At 43.3% G+C, this 19,704-nt stretch overlaps 1 protein-coding gene across 14 annotated transcripts in view; it reads left to right on the top strand.

Annotated features, from left to right (window-relative positions):
• The window catches only part of LOC138751919 (obscurin-like), a 755,203-nt gene that overhangs the window by 355,901 nt on the left and 379,598 nt on the right, over positions 1-19,704 (top strand). For all 14 annotated transcript variants that reach the window (XM_069914884.1, XM_069914878.1, XM_069914879.1 and 11 more), the window contains 2 exons: positions 11,059-11,325; positions 11,634-11,900. In XM_069914884.1, the coding sequence (XP_069770985.1) occupies positions 11,059-11,325; positions 11,634-11,900 (534 nt within the window). The remainder of the gene's footprint in view (positions 1-11,058; positions 11,326-11,633; positions 11,901-19,704) is intronic.

Genomic DNA, 19,704 nt, shown 5'->3' with positions numbered 1-19,704 from the left:
GACGTCAGATACAGCTGGTGTAGAAAGTTTTATTGTTCCAACCTGTACCATGTATTAATGATTGTAGTCATGCTGATCCAGCAAAAGTCGAACCAGGACCACTCATTTATTCCTTGGTCCGACTCCCAACTCTGCCTTGATTTATTAAGGCCTGGTTTAGGTCCTTCTTCTTGGAGCAAAAAATACATTGTGGAGATGAACTTCCATGTGTTTCCCCTTCAAATCATGGCCTCTATGTCTCTGCACATTAATAGAGCCATAGTTGGATTTAATTTGTCCTGTAGAAAAGATCTGATGGTAGCAGTGGAATGTCTTATTTGATAAATCATACTTATGCCTAAATTGTCCAAATGACATTAGCTTCCCCCATTCATAAGATGCCAGGATATTGTTACCTACCCATCAATGGTATTAATCTAATTGAGTGTCAGGGATAGCCCCCCTTTGATTCCTAGATATTGGTTAATTTTATTCCAACTGAATAATTTGTTTTAGTATAGGGCTGCCTATTTTCCCAGATAACAATTTTGTGTTCCATTTATAAATAAAGTCCTCTGCTACCTTCTTGCCTATCCTGTGCAGATCAATTTGTGCCCAGGGTGGTACACCTTCCCCTTCAAAGAGTGAAGCCATCTATCTCAACCGCGATGCCCAATAGTATTTCTTGAAGTCTGGCATTCATAATCTGCCCAGACTGTAATCCCAGGTCAATTTTTCTATAGAGACCCTGGCTGCCTTTCCATTCCATAAAAAAGTTTTTATTTGTGAGAGTAAATTTTGGAAGAATCTCTGTGGCAACACTATAGACAGTGTGTAGAAGGGGTACTGAAGTTTCAATAACACATTCATTTTAACACAGTTGTCCTGCCCACTAAAGTTATGGGCAGGGACAGCCATCTATTTTAGACCTCCTCAATTCTCTCAACCAAGCTTATATAAATTATTCAAGTTATTGTTAATTCTGACTCCTAGATGTTTAATCCAATTTTGTGGCCAATTTAAATAACTGTTTTCTTGATATTGACTGTAATCCCCCTTAGTAAGTGGCATAGTTTTGATCTTGTCCCAATTGACCTCCCCATAGTGCTTCAGAGTGGAGCATAGCTTGGACCTTGAGTTTGCTGGATCATCATCGGCAAGTTTTCTTCCTGGCCTGCTCTAAAACCTTTGATGTCTGGATCCTGGTGATTGGCTTTGGCTAGTGGCTCCATGGCTAGAATGAGCAGGGCTGGAGATAGAGGGATCCCTTGTCTACTTGATCTTGTCAGTGGGAAAGCTGGAGAAACTTGTCCATTGATCACAACTTTAGCGCATGGTATAGTGCCCTTATCGCATCCAGGGCCACAGCTAAACCTCTCTCATTTCTGGTTTGTGCCAGTTGCTTTATACTCAACAGTCTGCCAATGTTATCTGCTGTCTGTCTTTTTCGCACAATGCCCACTTGGTCTTCATTTATTAGTTTCAGCAAATGTTTCACCATTATATTTGCCAAGGCTTTGGCAAGTATCTTATAGTCTGTGTTTAACAGTGAAATGGGTCTATAAGAAGATGGCATTAGTGAATCTTTGACTTTTTTTAAGGATCATTATAATGATTGCTGTCAAAATAGATTCCTGGAGGATATGGGTTTCCATTGCCTAGTCTACCACCTCTATATGGAGAGGCATCAATAAATCCTTAAATTCCTTATAAAACTCAGGTGGAAACCCATCCTCCCTTGGAGACTTATTAGTCTGCAGTGAATTCAATGCTTTCCCTACCTCTTCTTCCGTAAAGGGCAGATCTAGGCCTTCCTCTTCTTCTGGGTCTAAATTTAGACAGGAACTCACTGGCTTTATCGGAGCTCCCTGACAATTCTGATTTATATAGAATTCCCTGAAACTCTTGTTACTCTCTTTTGGTTTATGGGTGATCCTGCCATTCCTATCTTGTACTGCATTGAGTGTCTTTGAGGCCTGTTCTGTCCTCAATTGCCAAGAAAGGACTTTGGGCTCTCTCTCTCAATCATAGTATTTATGGCCTTTCCATAGTGCATGTTTGGAGTGTATTGCGTTTCAGTTTTTTATTTGTTAGAGCCCTGTAATGGTTCTCTGAACCTAATTTTTCAAAATCCTTTTGTAGACAAGTAATTTCCTGTTTTAATTCATCCACCTCCCTCATTTTTTTTAACTGTTTTGGTGTATCCAATTATTTGACCTCTCAAATGTGCTTTGAGGGTGTCCTAATAGAGGAATTTATCTGGAGCAGAGGTACAGTTGGCCTTGCAGAACATATCTATCTGCACTCTTATGAAGCTACAAAACTCAGGCTTCTTTAACAGCAAGGTATCCTGCTTATCTGACATTCAGTTGTTAATGTCAGGGGTGAATTATCTGAGAGAAGTCAAGCTGTGTACTCATCCCTCATGATTTTGAAGCAGAAAAAAAATCTGTTCTAGAGAAGGAATCATGTTGCTTTGTGTAGAAGGAATAATCCCTCTCCCTCTGATGCTTCCACCTTCACACGTCTATCAAGTTCAGCTCTTTTATACAGTCAGTGTTATAATAACCAAAATGGTTACCACTAACCAGTGGTAGCGCTCACTGCCCTCATTTTGGTTATTTTCTTTGTTGACTTATCTAAGACAGGATCCAGACAACAATTAAAGTTTCCCCAACCAAAATATTTTCCTTACCTTCTGCCAATCCCAGGAAAATGTCTGGTATGAACTTTTCCGTATCAAAATTGGTGGCATACATGTTTACTAAGGTCCAGGATTCTGAATATATCTGGCAGTGCACCATTACAAATATTCCTATTCTGTTTGTGATCACATTCTGCATTCTCACTGGAACATTCCTCCCTATCAGAATTGCCACCCCCCTTGCATTTGACCTGAACGAGGAGGGTATTACTTGGCCCATCCATCCCCTTTTTAGTTTTTGGTGTTCCCACTCTGTTAAATGTGTTTCTTGGAGAAAGACCAGATGAGTTCCCTTTTTTTTTATGTTTGCCAAGACACTTTTTCTCCTCACCAGTCTGTTCAAGCCAGGATCATTAAATCTAATGTACTTTACACTTATAACCATTGCCTCAGAGATTTTCAGGCTGGTGTTTCCCCCATACCTCCACAATCCTGTGTCCATTGTTCGTCCAACCTTTATCCTTCAGCTGTCTGCACCATGCAAACCCTGGGAAGATCTTTGGCTTGGCTTCGCGGACGAAGATTTATGGAGGGGGTAAAAGTCCACGTCAGCTGCAGGCTCGTTTGTGGCTGACAAGTCCGATGCGGGACAGGCAGACACGGTTGCAGCGGCTGCAGGGGAAAATTGGTGGGTTGGGGTTGGGTGTTGGGTTTTTCCTCCTTTGCCTTTTGTCAGTGAGGTGGGCTCTGCGGTCTTCTTCAAAGGAGGTTGCTGCCCGCCAAACTGTGAGGTGCCAAGATGCACGGTTTGAGGCGATATCAGCCCACTGGCGGTGGTCAATGTGGCAGGCACCAAGAGATTTCTTTAGGCAGTCCTTGTACCTTTTCTTTGGTGCACCTCTGTCACGGTGGCCAGTGGAGAGCTCGCCATATAACACGATCTTGGGAAGGCGATGGTCCTCCATTCTGGAGACGTGACCCATCCAGCGCAGCTGGATCTTCAGCAGCGTGGACTCGATGCTGTCGACCTCTGCCATCTTGAGTACTTCGACATTAGGGATGAAAGCGCTCCAATGGATGTTGAGGATGGAGCGGAGACAACGCTGGTGGAAGCGTTCTAGGAGCCGTAGGTGATGCGGGTAGAGGACCCATGATTCGGAGCCGAACAGGAGTGTGGGTATGACAACGGCTCTGTATACGCTTATCTTTGTGAGGTTTTTCAGTTGGTTGTTTTTCCAGACTCTTTTGTGTATTCTTCCAAAGGCACTATTTGCCTTGGCGAGTCTGTTGTCTATCTCATTGTCGATCCTTGCATCTGATGAAATGGTGCAGCCGAGATAGGTAAACTGGTTGACCGTTTTGAGTTTTGTGTGCCCGATGGAGATGTGGGGGGGGCTGGTAGTCATGGTGGGGAGCTGGCTGATGGAGGACCTCAGTTTTCTTCAGGCTGACTTCCAGGCCAAACATTTTGGCAGTTCCGCAAAGCAGGACGTCAAGCGCTGAAGAGCTGGCTCTGAATGGGCAACTAAAGCGGCATCGTCTGCAAAGAGTAGTTCACGGACAAGTTTCTCTTGTGTCTTGGTGTGAGCTTGCAGGTGCCTCAGATTGAAGAGACTGCCATCCGTGCGGTACCGGATGTAAACAGCGTCTTCATTGTTGGGGTCTTTCATGGCTTGTTTCAGCATCATGCTGAAGAAGATTGAAAAGAGGGTTGGTACGAGAACACAGCCTTGCTTCACGCCATTGTTAATGGAGAAGGGTTCAGAGAGCTCATTGCTGTATCTGACCCAACCTTGTTGGTTTTCGTACAGTTGGATAATCATGTTGAGGAACTTTGGGGGACATCCGATGCGCTCTAGTATTTGCCAAAGCCCTTTCCTGCTCACGGTGTCGAAGGCTTTGGTGAGGTCAACAAAGGTGATGTAGAGTCCTTTGTTTTGTTCTCTGCACTTTTCTTGGAGCTGTCTGAGGGCAAAGACCATGTCAGTAGTTCCTCTGTTTACTACAAGAAGAAAGACCACAAACCCAAAAAGGACAGATAAAAGAAAAAAAATTCAACAAAAGAAGGAAAAAAAAACAAAAGTAACACAAGATACTACAACAAACCCCAACCGCATACAACACCCACCATTAAAACTACTTACCACCCCTATGCATTCCCCCTTTCCATCCCTTTGCCAATCTCCCCTTCTCCCTCCACTGGTGACTGAATACCTCATGTCGTCATATCCCCCATGTCGTCTTTATTAAAGGTTGGGCCTTTTGCACCCATCTACCTCCCTCTCCTGTCCACCCATCTTCCCCATGTCACCCGGACCATTTTCCTCATTACTTTTCTTCCCCTTTCCATTTCTGCACCCATTTATTTTCATTCCTTATTGTCATTATTTCATGAGCATTATTCTCATTGCTGATTGTTACATATTTCTAGTTGTTTGACAAACTTTTCAGCTTCTTTTGGTTCTGAGAAAAATTTTCTCTCACCTCCTGGGATTACTATTTTCAATTTTTCAGGTATCTGATTACAAAGTTATACCCCTTTCACTTTACCACCCTTTTCAGTGGTTCCAATTCCCTCCTTTGTTGCAGGAGGGTCTCACTGCTATCAGAATTTAAAAAAAAACCACTTTATTGCATTCCAGCTCCAAGGGCTTTCCCTTTGTTTTTGCCCTTGTGACCATTGCTCTTAAAACATTTTATCAGTTCTGCGTGGTGCATTTCTGCTGGTCCGCCGGGGCCTGTGGCTCTCCTGCATCATCCACTGTCCCGTCCTGCCAGTCCATAGAGGTCTGCTGCTCTCCTGCATTGCCCATGCTTCCTGCCAGTGCAAGATCCCTGGTGCCACCGAGTCTTCCCGACCGTCCGTAGTGAGGGTCCGTAGTGAGGGTTCACATGCTTCACTTCCACGGGCTCCACTAGAGGGTCCGTCCTGTTGCATCTGTAGTGCTTCTGGTGTCATCAGCCATCTAGGCAGCACTGTGCCTGTGTGGCTTTCCTCGAGAAAGAAAACATATGGTCATGGGATGTCATGTTAGTGGCAGTACATAATAGCAAGTGTATGGAGTACAAGGCCTCCGGTAACACATCTTGCCAACTTGCCACTGGTAGGTCCTTTGCTTTTAGAGTCAGCAGGACCATTTTCCAGATGGTGGTGTTCTCCCTTTCTACCTTTCCGTTCCCCCTGCGGTTATAGCTTGTAGTGCTACAGGTCGCAATGCCCCTCTCTCAGGTACTGCTGGACCTCTGTGCTCATAAAGGCAGCACCCCTATCCATGTGTATGTAGCTGGGGTACATGCACAAGCTGAAGATGGACTGGAGGCCCTTTATTACTGTGGCTGCAGCGACGTCGGGACACGGGATAGCAAAGGGGAAGCGTGAGTATTCGTCAATGGCATTGAAGAAATAAACATTCCTATCGTAGGAAGGGAACGGATCTTTAAAGTCGAGGCTGAGGCGCTCGAAAGGCTTGGTATCTTTTATTACTGTGGCTTTATCTGGTTGGTGGAATTGCGGTTTGTACTCCGGACAAATGGGGAAACCCCTGCTTACCGTCCATACCTTCTTTACTGAGAATGGGAGGATTTGGGCCCTTATAAAGTGGAAAAGCTGAGCAACTCCCGAGTGGCCCAGCTCATTGTGCAAGCTCTGCAGCTGGAACACATGGTTAAGGGTTGCGCAGGTGCCTCTGAACAGTGTGTCTGGGGGCTTGTTGAGCCTCCCTGGGCGGTATAGAATGTCTTAGCTTTACGTAGACAATTCTATCCTCCAGTGCAAGATCTTATCATTTTTTATCTTCCCCCTGTTCTGGTTATCGAACATGAACGCCACGGATCGTTGGTCCGTGATGAGGGTGAAGCGTTTACAAGCCAGAAAGTGTCTCCAGTGCCTCATTGCTTCCATGATGGCTTGGGCCTCTTTCTCCACTGTCGAGTGTCTTACCTTGGACCCCTGCAGGGTCCGTGAGAAAAGGCCACTGGTTGCCCCTCCTGGTTCAGGGTGGCAGCCAGTGCCACATCTGAGGGATCGGTTTCTATCTGAAAAGGAACCGTCTCATCTATGGATCACAGGGTTGCTTTCGCATTCAGATCCCTAATCACTTTAAAAGCTTTGGTAGCTGCTGGGCTGAGAGGAAAAGTTGAGGCTTTTATAAGTGGGCGGGCCCTGTCGGCATAGTTGGGGACTCACTGTGCGTAATATACTAAAAGCCCCAAACATCTCTTTAATGTCTTCTGTGAATGTGGAATTGGGAGGTCTAGGAGTGGGTGCATGCGGGCAGGGTCTGGGCTGATTTTCCCGTTCTGCACCACGTAGCCCAGAATAGCCAACTTCTTAGTGCTGAAGACACATTTATCCTTATTATACGTGAGATTGCGGACCTCTGCTGCCTGAAAAAAACGTTGGAGGTTAGTGTCATGGTCAGCTTGCGAGTGGCCGCAAGTCGTTTCATTGTCCAGGTATGGGAACACCGTCTGAAAGTGGAACTTGTCCACGATGTGGTCCATCTAACGCTGGAACAGGGATACCCCGTTGATGATGCCAAAGTGGAGGTAGAGGAACTGGTACAGCCTTTCATCTGCCTCGAACACCATGAATATCCGGTCGCTCTCCCTAATGGGCAACTGGTGGTACGCTGCCTTAAGATCAATAGTGAGAAGACTTTGTACTTGGCAATGCTATTTACTCTGTCCGCAATACGTGGAAGTGGGTAGGCATCTAGCTGTGTAAATTTATTGATCATCTGACTATAGTCCACAACCATGCACCTCTTTTCCCCAGACTTCACTACAACAGTCTTCTACTCCAATGAACTCCCTGTCTTTCGGGCTGTACCTCCTGCTCTTGGTGGCCACTGGGGTGCAGTGGGAATGAGGTGTGTGAATAACGGGAGTGGTTCTATATTTAGGGCCATAAGGTTATAGTGTCGTCTATTTCTAAGGAGTAGTGGGGGGAGCGTCTCATCATGCACTATTGTGATGCTTTTCAGCTGGCACTGAAAGTCCAGCCCCAGCAGTACTGGTACGCAGAGGTGCTGGAACACCAGCAACTTAAACCCCTCAAACTCCGTGCCCTGTATCTCCAGTGTGACCCTGCAGAAATGTTTGACCTTAGTTATATGTTTGTTAGACGCCAATAAGATTTGTAGTCACTCGGGTACATTTTTAACACAAGGATTTCTACTAGCCCTTGGTCTATGAAACTCTCTGTACTCTCACTATCTATTAAACAATTTACAGTGGACCCGTTAACCTTAATACTAATGGTCACATCCAATAAATTCTGTGGACTCACCTGATTCAATCGCAGTGAGGCCAGCATGGCACGTTCTCCGTTCTGGTAGGAGTCTGCATCTTGGTCATAGTAGCATTCGACATCGTATTTGTCACCCAATCATGTCGTCCTCTGTCCAGCATCCCTTTCCCAAGATGGCTGACAGCACATGACACTTTGTGGGGGAAGGAGAAGAGCTTTCCTGCCTCTTATTTGTATGAGAGAGAGCTTTGGTGGGAGCCTTGAGGCTTCTGCAGACTTTCACATAATGCCCCTTCTTTCCACACCTTGAACATTTGAGGCAGTGAGCTCTGGGGTGCTTTAGCTGCCCGCAGAAAGGGCACTTGGGGCGTTCCAGTGGGGCTGCTGCCGCTATGTGCTGCCCTTAATCTCCCATGTGTCTCTCCCTTTGAGGGGCTAACGAGTCCAGTTCTGAGTACTCCTCTAGTTCCCTCCTAGTGTCCTCCAGAGCCTCCACAATAGTTTCTGCCTCTTCAAGACTAACTATCCCCTTTTCCAGCAGCATTTGTCTTATTTCCGTCGATCTGGCACCGGCTACAATTCTGTCCCTTACCAAATCATCCGCATACTCTTGGGCTGATACTGCTTCAAAAGTACAAGCCCTCGCTAAATCTTTCAGTGCGAGTATGAAGTCTCTAACAGACTTCCATTAAACTAATGGAAAGTATTCTTAGAGATAATATGTATATCTGGAGAGGCAGGGACTGATCAGGGACACCCAACGTGGGTTTTTGCGGGGAAGGTCATGTTTGACATATCTTGTTAAATTTTTTGAGGAGGTGAATAGGAAGGTTGATGAGGGCAGAGCAGTAGATGAAGTCTATATGGATTTCGGTAAGGCCTTCAATAAGGTTCCACATGGAAGGTTGGTAAGGAAGGTTCAGGCGCTAGGTATTAATGTTGAGATAGTCAGATGGGCTCAACAGTGGCTAGAAGGTAGGTGCCAGAGAGTCATGGTGGATAACTGTCTATGTCCGGATGAAGGCTGGCGAAGAGTGGTGTGCCTCAGGGTTCAGTGTTGGGTCCGTTGTTGTTTGTCATTTACATTAATGGTTTGGATGATGGAGTGGTAAATTGGGTTAGTAAATATGTGGATAATATATATATATGAAAATAGGGGGAGTTGAGGATAGTGAAGATGGTTTTTGGAGACTACAGAAGGATTTGGACGGCTTAGAAGAGTGGGCTGGAAGATGGCAGATGGAGTTTAATACCGATAAGTGCATCATTTTGGGAAGAATAATCAAAACAGGACGTATGCAGTGAAGGGATGCAGAGGAACAGAGAGATCTTGGAATAACGGATCATCGTTCTTTGAAAGTGGAATCTCATGTGGATAGAATGGTAAAGAAGACTTTTGATATGATGGCCTTTATAAATCAAAGCATAGAATATAGGAGAGTTGGGAATTGATGTTGAGACTGTTCAAGGCATTGGTGAAGCCAAATTTCGAAAACTGTATGCGGTTATAGTCCCCAAATTATAGGAAGGATATCAGTAAGGTAGAGTGGGTGCAGAGAAAATTTACTAAAACGTTGCCTGGCTTTCAGTACCTAGAATACAAATAAAGATTGATTAGACTGGGTCTTTATTCATTGGAGCGTAGAATGTTGAGGGGGATAGATAGAGTAGATGTGAATAGGCTCTTCCCCTTGAGGGTAGGTGAGATTGGAACAAAGGGTCATAAGTTAAGGGTTAGGGGGCAAAAGTTTAGAAGTAACATGAGAGGGAGCTTCTTCACTCAGAGAGTGGTGGCTGAGTGGAATGACCTTCTGGAAGAGGTGGTTGCAGCAAGGTCAATTTTGTCTTTTAAATAAAGTTGGATAGGTGCAGGGATGTGAGGGAATTGGATGGTTATGGGCAGGGTGCAGGTAAGTGGGACTAGAGGAGATCACTTAGACTGGTACGAACTAGAGGGGCCGAGATGGCCTGTTTCCATACTGTAATTGTTAAGGGTATCAAGGGATATGGGGAAAAGGCTGGAAATTGGAACTAGGTTTGAGAATAGTTCAGCTTAGTGTAGAGTCATGGAAAAGACTTGATGGGCCTAATTATCTGCTTCTGTTCCTTTATCTTGTGATCTCTTTATTATCAGATGGATTGACTCCATGCTGTGATTCAGGGAATTGTAGTTCAGTCACTGGTTAAGGAGGTCCCTGGCAATTACTTTCCCATCTGGCAGAGAGCAGGGAGATCCAATCAGGGTTGTCTCCTTTCTTGAAAATAGTAATATTTCCACTTCTCTGTGGATCTTGGAATATCCTTCACTTCTCAATCTTCTGATTATTCTCCTCAAGCCATACCTGGTTCTTTTTAGATGGGCAAGAGTGTCTCCACAGGTACAAGTTATAGTGGTTTCTTGTATGCTGTTAAATAATATACAACAGGATTCTGTTATTCTTTGAGTTACATTCACCCAAAAGAGTCAGGCATTTAGTCCAATAATTCACGCAACCCTTTTCTTACTTCTCTTTAACTCCATTAATCCATTCATTTATTATGTGCTATTTACCTCAACTGCTTTTTGTTTTTGTAAATTTCATGTGCTAACAATATCTTGGTAAAAATGTTATTATTTTGAACTTATTGAAGTTTCTGGTGACTATTTAGGCCTCCAGAATTGATTTTGGCTCCAAACGATCAGAATTGCTGATAGGATTCCCAAATTTGATTGATCCTATTGAAATAATCTGTTCACTTATATTTTCTATAGCTTTGCCTCATTTGACATTTATTCTTTAGGGAGTATTTTAACCCCTATACTCCCTTGTGAAATGTATTACCTGTCACTTAACTCAGATGTTAATTTTGTATTTTGCTGTCCTTTTTTAACCACTCCACTTGATACCCTAATTGGGGTATTATTTTGAGTATATTTTATGTGTGCAAGTTGATTGGTTAGATTTTAGTAATTAACTGCAATAGAAATGAGGCACATTGCTATGTGATGAATGAAGTAAGTGCAATTAAGCTAGATATGACCAATATGCTATTGTGTATTTTGAAAAGCTCGTGTGTAAGAAAAACTGTATAATTGGCATCACATTTTTTTCCTTCAAAGATAAATTTAATTTGATTTTTTGGAATGCAGTAGTTATAATCTTACTGCACCATATCAACAGTATTTAATTTGATCTTCTTTTAGCAATGCCTGTGGTTTTTATACAAGAACTTCAGAATGAAGAAGTTGAAGAGAATAGTACTGCTATTCTACACTGTGAAGTTAATAAACTTAATGCTTCAGTAGAATGGAGAAAAGGATCAGTAGTACTTCATGGAAGTAACAAGTACACATTAAAACAAGAAGGATTAAGCATTAACTTGCTTATTCACAACCTGAAGCTTGAAGATGCTGGTGAATATACCTGTGATTCTGGAGATCAGCAGACTGTAGCTTCATTAAAAATAAAGGGTATGGAAGTAATTTCATGGGCAGATCATTGTTTAAAATAGCTCATTCTAAATGTCTATATACATGTAGAAAAATTGAAATGTACACCCATTTGATTAAAAATACACCATAGTCACTTTATTATGCTTATCCCATCTTCCTTGTGTCTCTTAATATCCACCATTCCTTTAATCTTTTGGTAATCTTCAAAATATTGTCTAAAAATTAATGAAATTGCATTTTATTATTCAGCCTTTTCGGAGGTCTTGGTCAAGCTTGGATCTTGACTGAATAACTTTCTCAGCTGATTTACTTCTTATCTTCTTTAGTCTTGCCTGTACTTTTTAAACAAGAACTTGAGAACACAGAAGCTGATGAGGATGGTATTGCTGTGTTGCGCTGTGAGATCACCAAACCCGGTGCCCCAGTGGAATGGAAAAAGGGCAATATGGTACTTCATTCAAATGATAAATATGACATGAAACATGAAGATTCCTGCATTCAATTGTCAATACACAATCTGAAACCAGAAGATCAGGGAGAATACACCTGTGATTCAGGGGACCAGCAGACCACTGCATTTCTAAAAGTGAATGGTAGGAGCTATTTTCATATTGTAAATTTAAGTTTAGGAGGAAACATGTCACTGTCCATTGTACTGAACTATTTAATTTTGTGTGGTCTTGTTTGAAATGTGTTCCTTGTGTCTTTTTACCATTCCTAATCTTATTGCACCATTAGTGCAATATTTCTTTTAATAATGTTAATTCTGAGATTCAACAAACTGATGCAAATTTAAATGAGTTTATTGAATTAGAAACTAAGCATGTCAGGTAACTGAAAGAGAACTGGAGAATGGAACAGCTAGACTCATCAGAACTGAAAAAGGGGAGTGAAGAAATAGCTACAGAGCAGTAGTGGTGGGGGGGGGGGGTGAATAGGGTGATCAATTGTAGCAGTTAATTGGTCAAATGAGCTAATGTGGGCAGTTAGGTGATAATATGGATAACAAAATATATTGGCATGTAAGGCTATACTAATGAAGAGAGAATACTGAATAGAGAAAGCAAGTACTTGAAATTGTAGAATTGAATATGGAGTCTGGAAGGCTACAGCGTGCCCTGATGAAATCTGATGAATAAAAACAAAATTCCTGGAGGAACTCATCTGGTGTCATAGCGTCCATAGGCGGTAAAGCTTTTTCGACCATTTAAGTTTGGAGATCCAGATCAGTATAGGAGGAGCAGGTATAACTTGTGGAAGGCAATCTCCTGGGTGAAGTGGAGATTCTGGGTGAAAATGTAAACAAGGGACACCAGCCAACTGTGGCAGGGAATTAATGCCATAACTTGTTACAAAATCAAATCCGATAAAGTAGGTGACGGTAAAGCTTCTCTTCTAGAAGAATTCAACATATTTTACGCCTAATTTTATGACAGAAACAGGGAAGAACCACCCCTCCACACCCCCACATCCCCTGATGATCCCACCCTTTCCATATCTGAGGATGATGTGCGTGCTGCCTTTAGGAGAGTGAATCCAAGGAAAGCATCCAGTCCAGATGGAGTACCTGGCCAAGTATTAAAGATATGTGCTGATCAACTTGCCAAAGTATTCACGGATATCTTCAATATCTCACTCCAGAAGGGTTTGGTACCCACCTGTTTAAAACAGACATCAATTGAGAAGAGTGCAATGACCTGCCTTAACAACTATGAAGTGGTAGCACTTATATCAATGGTGATGAAGTGTTTTGAAAAACTGGTGATGAAGCAGATCAGCTCCTGTCTGAGTGCTAACATGGATCCATTCCAGTTCGCCTTTCATGGAAACAAGTCTACACCAGATGCCATCTCACTGGCTTTACTCAAAGCCCTGGAACACCTGAACAGAAAAGATCCAGACATCAGGATGCTCTTTATTGACTACAGTTTGGCATTTAACATAACCACCCCCTCAAAACTGATCAGCAAACTCCAAGACCTGGGAGTTAACATCCCATTGTGCAATTGGATCATGGACTGCCTCACCTCCAGACCACAATCAGTGAAGATTGGTAAGAACTTCTCCACAATCTCCATTAGAACCGGAGCACCACAGGGCTGTGTTCTTAGCCCCCTGCTCTACTTACTTTACACCTACAACTGTGTAGCTCGGTATGACAATAACACCATCTACAAATTTGCTGACAATACTACAGTAGTGGGTTGTATAAAAGAAGGGGATGAGTCAGCATACAGGATGGAGATTGAAAACTTGGCTGAATGGTGCACCAACACCAACCTTGCACTCAATGTCACCAAAACTAAGGAGCTGATTGTTGACTTCAGGAAAAGAAAGCCAAAGGTATACAATCCAGTGGTCATTGGGAGATCAGAGGTGGAGAGGTTGAGCAGGTTTAGGTTCCTGGGAGACACTATCTTGAAGGATCTTTCCTGGATCCAACACACCAATGGCATTGTGAAGAAAGCAAGTCAGTGCCTCTACTTCCTCAGGAGTTTGGCAAATTTCTACAGAGGTGTGTTGGAAAGTGTGCTAACCTTTTGCATTATGGTTGAATATGGGAACAACAATACCCCGAGTGTCAGGATATAACAGCCAAAACCCTCCCACTATTGAGTACATCTACAGGGAACACTATTGTCAGAGGGCAGCAGCAATCATCAAAGACCCTCATTACCAATCGACATGCTCTGTTTTCGCTGCTGCCATCAGGAAAGAGGTGTAGGTGCTGCAAGACTCTCACCAGCAGGTTTATGAACTGCTCCTCCCCCTCTACCATCAGAATCCTCAACAACAAACTCATCAGGGACTCATTTAATGTCTCTTACTTGTGCATTTTGATTTTCTTTGTTCTCTCTGTATTGCACAGTCAGATTATTTACATTCGTTATCTTTTTACAGTTCTTTTATTTGTTTACATTTTTTATGCTGTGTACAAATTTTTCATGTCTGATTAGAGGTAATTCAGCCGTGCCTGCAGGAAAAAAGAATCTCCGGGTTGTATGTGATGTCATGTATGTATATCTGAAATCTGAGTACTGATGTTTCCGACCTGAGCCCTTCCTCAAGGTATATAAGTGGGGAAGAAAGACTGTTTTTTGCCTGCATGTCTACCTGGTACACCTTCAGTTTGTCTCGAGCCATTCTCCAGCAGTCTGCAGCCTTGTGTGAATCCTTTCTCTGCAATGTTCAGCAGCATACATGGGTTCCTTGTCTCAACTGCAGAGCTCCTCACTGGTCTGCCACCATGATCACTGTCCCATGGGTCATCTCACTGCTTCTCAAATGGTGGGTGAGAGGTGGACTCTGTTTTTTGGTGCCCGCATCAGTCCCCTGCTTTGGCAGAGTGTGCAACCTCTTGTGGCAGCTGCCAATTCTAGGTGCAGCCATTTTGGCAGAGTCCAGACTCTGTGCGGTTGTAGGATTTTAAATAAAACCACTGTCGTTTTTTTAACTGGCTGTTTAAAGTCTGTACAGAACCGACAGCAGTCCATCAGTGTCTCATGTCCCCGCTCTCCGCGGATCCGCACCAGCAACAGAGACGCTGTTACAGCACACCACCATTTTATTTGGCTTCTGCTTTCCACATGTGCATAGAACACATTCTGGTTTTTCTTAATTCTACTTGCCAAGGCCTTAAATCCCCCTTCTAGCTCTCTTTAATCCTTTCTTAAGTTCCTTTCTGGATCCCATATAATTCTCATGAGCCCTTGTAGGGGCTGTAAGTTGTACCCTATCTTTGGCTTGGCTTCGTGGACGAAGATTTATGGAGGGGTAATATCCACGTCAGCTGCAGGCTCGTTTGTGGCTGACAAGTCCGATGCGGGACAGGCAGACATGGTTGCAGCGGTTGCAAGGGAAAATTGGTTGGTTGGTATACACACAATTAAAAGAACACACTCACTCATTCTTCAGCACAAAAATGACATCGGCCTTCTTTATTCTTCTCTCAAAACACAACTCTTCTTCCAATAAAACATCTCTCACCAAAGCCCCACTGCCCTTTTCATTGTTTCTCTGCCATGCAGATGACTGCAATGCTTTTAATTTCCTCTCCCACGACCCTGCAGCAATCAGCTCTAATCCCAACTGACTTAAGTTCACCACCGCGACACCCTTCCTGTTTTTTTGCTTCCTAAACCATCATCCTCATAACTAGCTGTGTCCTCTCTTTTGTCAACCATGGTTCCTTTATCCTACTGTCTTTTCCCTGTCTCATTGAGACAAACCTATTCAGAACCCCACGCAAGTGGTCCTTAAACTTGCTCCACATAATTCTGTATTTTCCCTGTGAACATCTGTTCCCAATTTACTATCTCCATTTCTTGTCTAATCCCATCGTAATTAGTTCTTCCCTATTTAAACACTTTACCATTTGGTCTACTCCTCTCCTTGTCCATAGTTATGCTAAAGGTTAGGGAGTTATGGTCACTTTCACAGAAATGTTCCTTACTGAGAGGTCTGTCTCCTGACCAGGTTTATTACCCAGTATGAGATCCAGTATGGCCTCTAGTCATCTTGTGTACATATTGTGCCTGCAATCCTTGGACACACCTGACTAATTCTGCCCCATATAGCCCTCTTGCAGTGAGGAGGTGCCAATCAATTTTTGGGAAGTTGGAGTCTCCCAAAACAACAACCCTGTTATTTAGCACCATTCCAAAATCTGCCTACTTATCTGCTCCTCAGTGTTCTGAGGGCAATTTGGGGACCTATAAGATTACTCCCAGAATAATAATCACTCCCTTCCTGTTTCTGACTTTCACCCAGACTGACTCAGTGGACAATCTTTCCACAATGTCCTCCCATTCTACAGCTGTGATACTATCCCTAACCACTAATTCTTAGCCCCCCCCCCCTTAACCTTTATCCTATGCCTTTTAAAACTTCTAACCTGCAGAACTAGCATCAGCCATTCCTGTCCTTGTATTAACTAAGTCTATGTAAAGGCCACAACATTGTAATTCCACTATCTGATTGATGCTCTTAAGTTCTCCCTGATTCCTAATACTTGCATTGTAATAAACACATTTGAAATCCTCCAACTGACTACATTTATGCTCCCTCCACTGTCTGTCCTTTCTCACAAACTCACTACATATTGCATCAACCTTTCCAGCATCTGCCCTTTTCTGTCTTCTCCTGGTTCCCATAATCCTGCCAAACCAGTTTACACCCCCCCCCCCCCCCCCACCCCAAGCAGCACTAGCAAACCTTCTTGGTCTCTCTAGGGAAAATAGTGCCCATGGCAAGCACTGAAATTGTGCCTCCCTTGTTAAAATTTACTTACTTCAAGCTTCACCCTGCAACCATCCCTCCCTGCCGCCATGCCATCCACGCCATTCCCACCATAATAATAATTTTATTGTCATATACTATTCACCATGCATGTAAACTTAGTGGAAGCAGCCAATCAATTACTGTCACAGGGCAGCTGGCAGGGCTGTACTTTAAATAATCTCCAGATTACTTATAAAAACCTAATACAATGTAAATGCTATGTAAATAGTTATACATAGCAGCCTGCGGACTGGCCGAGAAGGCCAATGAGACGTTAAAATTATCTGGACAGTTCCAGGAAAGGCTGTTCTTCTTTACCCAGTATGATCTCAGAACTAGCATTGGTGCTCAGTTCCCAAGCGACCCCATATTATAAAGATTACTTAAGCTTCGCTGCTGTGGTACCAGAGTTTATCAGTCATCCGATAAATGAAGCTATGGCTTCAAAATGTTCATGGAAACATGATATTGTACTGCCTTTTCCCCTTGATATTGTCAGCTTCTGACACCTATGCGATTTGCTACATTTTGAATAATGAGCAGAAAATTATACACGTGCATAGACAAATATTAAAACACTATTACAAATATTTCACTCCTCCCACCACCCTTCCCCCCAATATTTACCGAGGTTGTTCGTCATGTCTCTCAGTTTTTTGCCACACACTGACAGCCCTGCCGGCTGACAGCTCACTGGTTCCTTGCTGCATTCTGTGGTGGTTGTTGTTGCCATTGAACATGTTGCTGATCACCTGTTGAGTTGCGAAAACAATGTGCAAATTGACTCTGTGTGGCGGCAGTTGTACGCACTGTTGCTGGAGTTGCTTATGTTGCTCCTGATGTTTTGTGGATGCACATCTCCATCTTCATCTGTTCTATCATTTTGTCTTTCTATTTTTTTCTCCATTCTTCCTCTGCACTCCCTTCAAAACTTTTGTCTTCAGTAGTTGTTTTGCTGTTGGCAAGGTTGTCCGTGTTCAGCATGACATTAATCTCTCCACTGGACTGCTGTGCATTCCTTCTGTAGGAGTATTTCTCCATTCGAGCATCACCTTGTGAGCATCTGTTCCTGACTGAGTACATTTCTTCATGATTGCTTTGGCAATCTTCACAGCTGACTCTGTCTTGCCATTAGATTGCGAATGAGGGGATGATGTGTGTTTTATTTCCCACTCTTCCATGAAGCACTGAAACTCATCACTGGTGAATTGTGGTCCATTATCATTCACTAATTCATCCGGGATACGAAGGCACTGGAATGTGATTTCAGACACACAATCACGTCTAGTTCCTAGAAGTCTGAGTAGTAATCAACTGTGGTCAAATGGCCTTTTCCATTCAGTGTGAATAGGTTTGTTTCCACTTTCATCCACAGTCTGGGATTGGAGGAGTCTGGAGGGGTTCCTTTGCTTGTTGGGCTTGAAACTCATTACACGCACTACCTGATGTTATCTCTTATCTCATGACTCATGTTGGACCAGAATATGACATTTCTAGCCTTCCTCAAACTTGACTTGATTCCTTTAATGGCTTGTATGGACACCATCTCTCTTCTCAGCTGCTTTCAGACTATGACTCTCGTACCCTTGTACAATATGCCATCATGGGTTGTAATCTTATCCCTGTACGCCCAATACTCACGTATGGCGACTGATATGTTGTTGATTGTTTCTAGCCAATCTCTCATCACCACATCTTTGAGTACTTGTAGTGTTTCATCTCTTAGTCATTTCTTCCATTTGCTGAAGTCTCTTATCAGTTATCTTGACCATTGAAGCTGTGTTTATTTCCTTGATTTCTCTCATCGTTTTGCTGTGCTGACTCATGGCGAAGATCTCATAATCTGTGCTATCTTCTGCTTTCTTCAGTGGTAGGCCTGACCCTGATAACATGTCTGTTTCCTTGTTTGTATTTCACATGCAGGTTGTTCTTCTGTAACTTTAGCAACATCCTTTGGTGGCGTTTGGGTGCTGCTAGTAGAGGTTTCATGAAGATAGTTTGCAGCAGTTTGAGGTCTCTTTCCACAGTGAACTTCTCTTTGCCATACAAGTTTTGGTTGAAGTTTTTACACGCAAAAACAATTGCCAGATATTTACTTTCTTTCTGGGCATAGTTTCTCTCTGTGTCTGTTAAAGCCCTTGATGCAAATGCAACTGGTTGAGAGCATTGTATAAGAGTTGTTGGAGGCCTTTTTCACTGGGATCACGCTGTAGCTCACTTCCTCATGCACATTATAGTACTTCAGCACTGGTGCAGTGGTGACCAGGTGCTTTATGGAGTTGTAGATTAACTTGTTCTGTGCCCCAAAACCATTTCACATCCTTCTCTATCAGCTTTCTCATGGGTTCATACTCTGATGACTGGTTGGGCAAGAACTTTGCAAGATAGTTCATCACCCTACGAAGCGTTGAATGGCCTTGACAGCTGAAGGTCATTCCATCTCTAGTATAGCTTGGACCTTCTCAGGATCTGGACAAAGTCCTTCAGCAGTAAGTACATGGCCTTTGTACTTCACTTCAGTCTTCCTGAGCTGCATCTTGTTCTTGTTCAGATTCAGATTCACCTATTGTGCTTTCTCTAGTTGTTCAATGAGGTTCTTATCATGATCGGCAATGGCTTCATCCAGTGTATCTCCACATCCATCCACCAAGAGATCATCAAGTATAGCCTCAACACCTGGCAAGTTCTGGACTACTTCATGCTGTCCTCAGAAGCAGTAGAGATGCCAAATGGTCTACGCAACCATCTATAACATCCAAATGGTGTCCAAAAAGTTGTCCAACTTTATCTGCCAGTATCCATCCTTAGCATCAAGGATTGCGAACACCTTCACTTTGGTGAGCTGAGGTAGAAATACTTCTATAGTTGGCAAAGAGTAGTAAGACCTTTTGAGTGCCTGATTGAGGAGTTTAGGGTCAAGATATGCCCTAAGCTTTCCAGGTTTCCTCACAGCAACCATGCTGCTGATCCATTCAGTAGGACTAGTGACCTTCTGTATCACTCCCTTGACCTATAGCTCTTTGATTCTCTCTTTCAGGCTGGTCTTGAGAGCTGCTCGCACTCTTCGAGGTAGGTGCTGAACAGGTTTGACACTCTTGTCAACCTCCAAATGGTATA

The sequence above is a fragment of the Narcine bancroftii genome, chromosome 1 (assembly GCF_036971445.1).
Source record: "Narcine bancroftii isolate sNarBan1 chromosome 1, sNarBan1.hap1, whole genome shotgun sequence".
Taxonomy (NCBI): domain Eukaryota; kingdom Metazoa; phylum Chordata; class Chondrichthyes; order Torpediniformes; family Narcinidae; genus Narcine; species Narcine bancroftii.
This window is presented reverse-complemented; position numbering and strand designations above follow the sequence as displayed.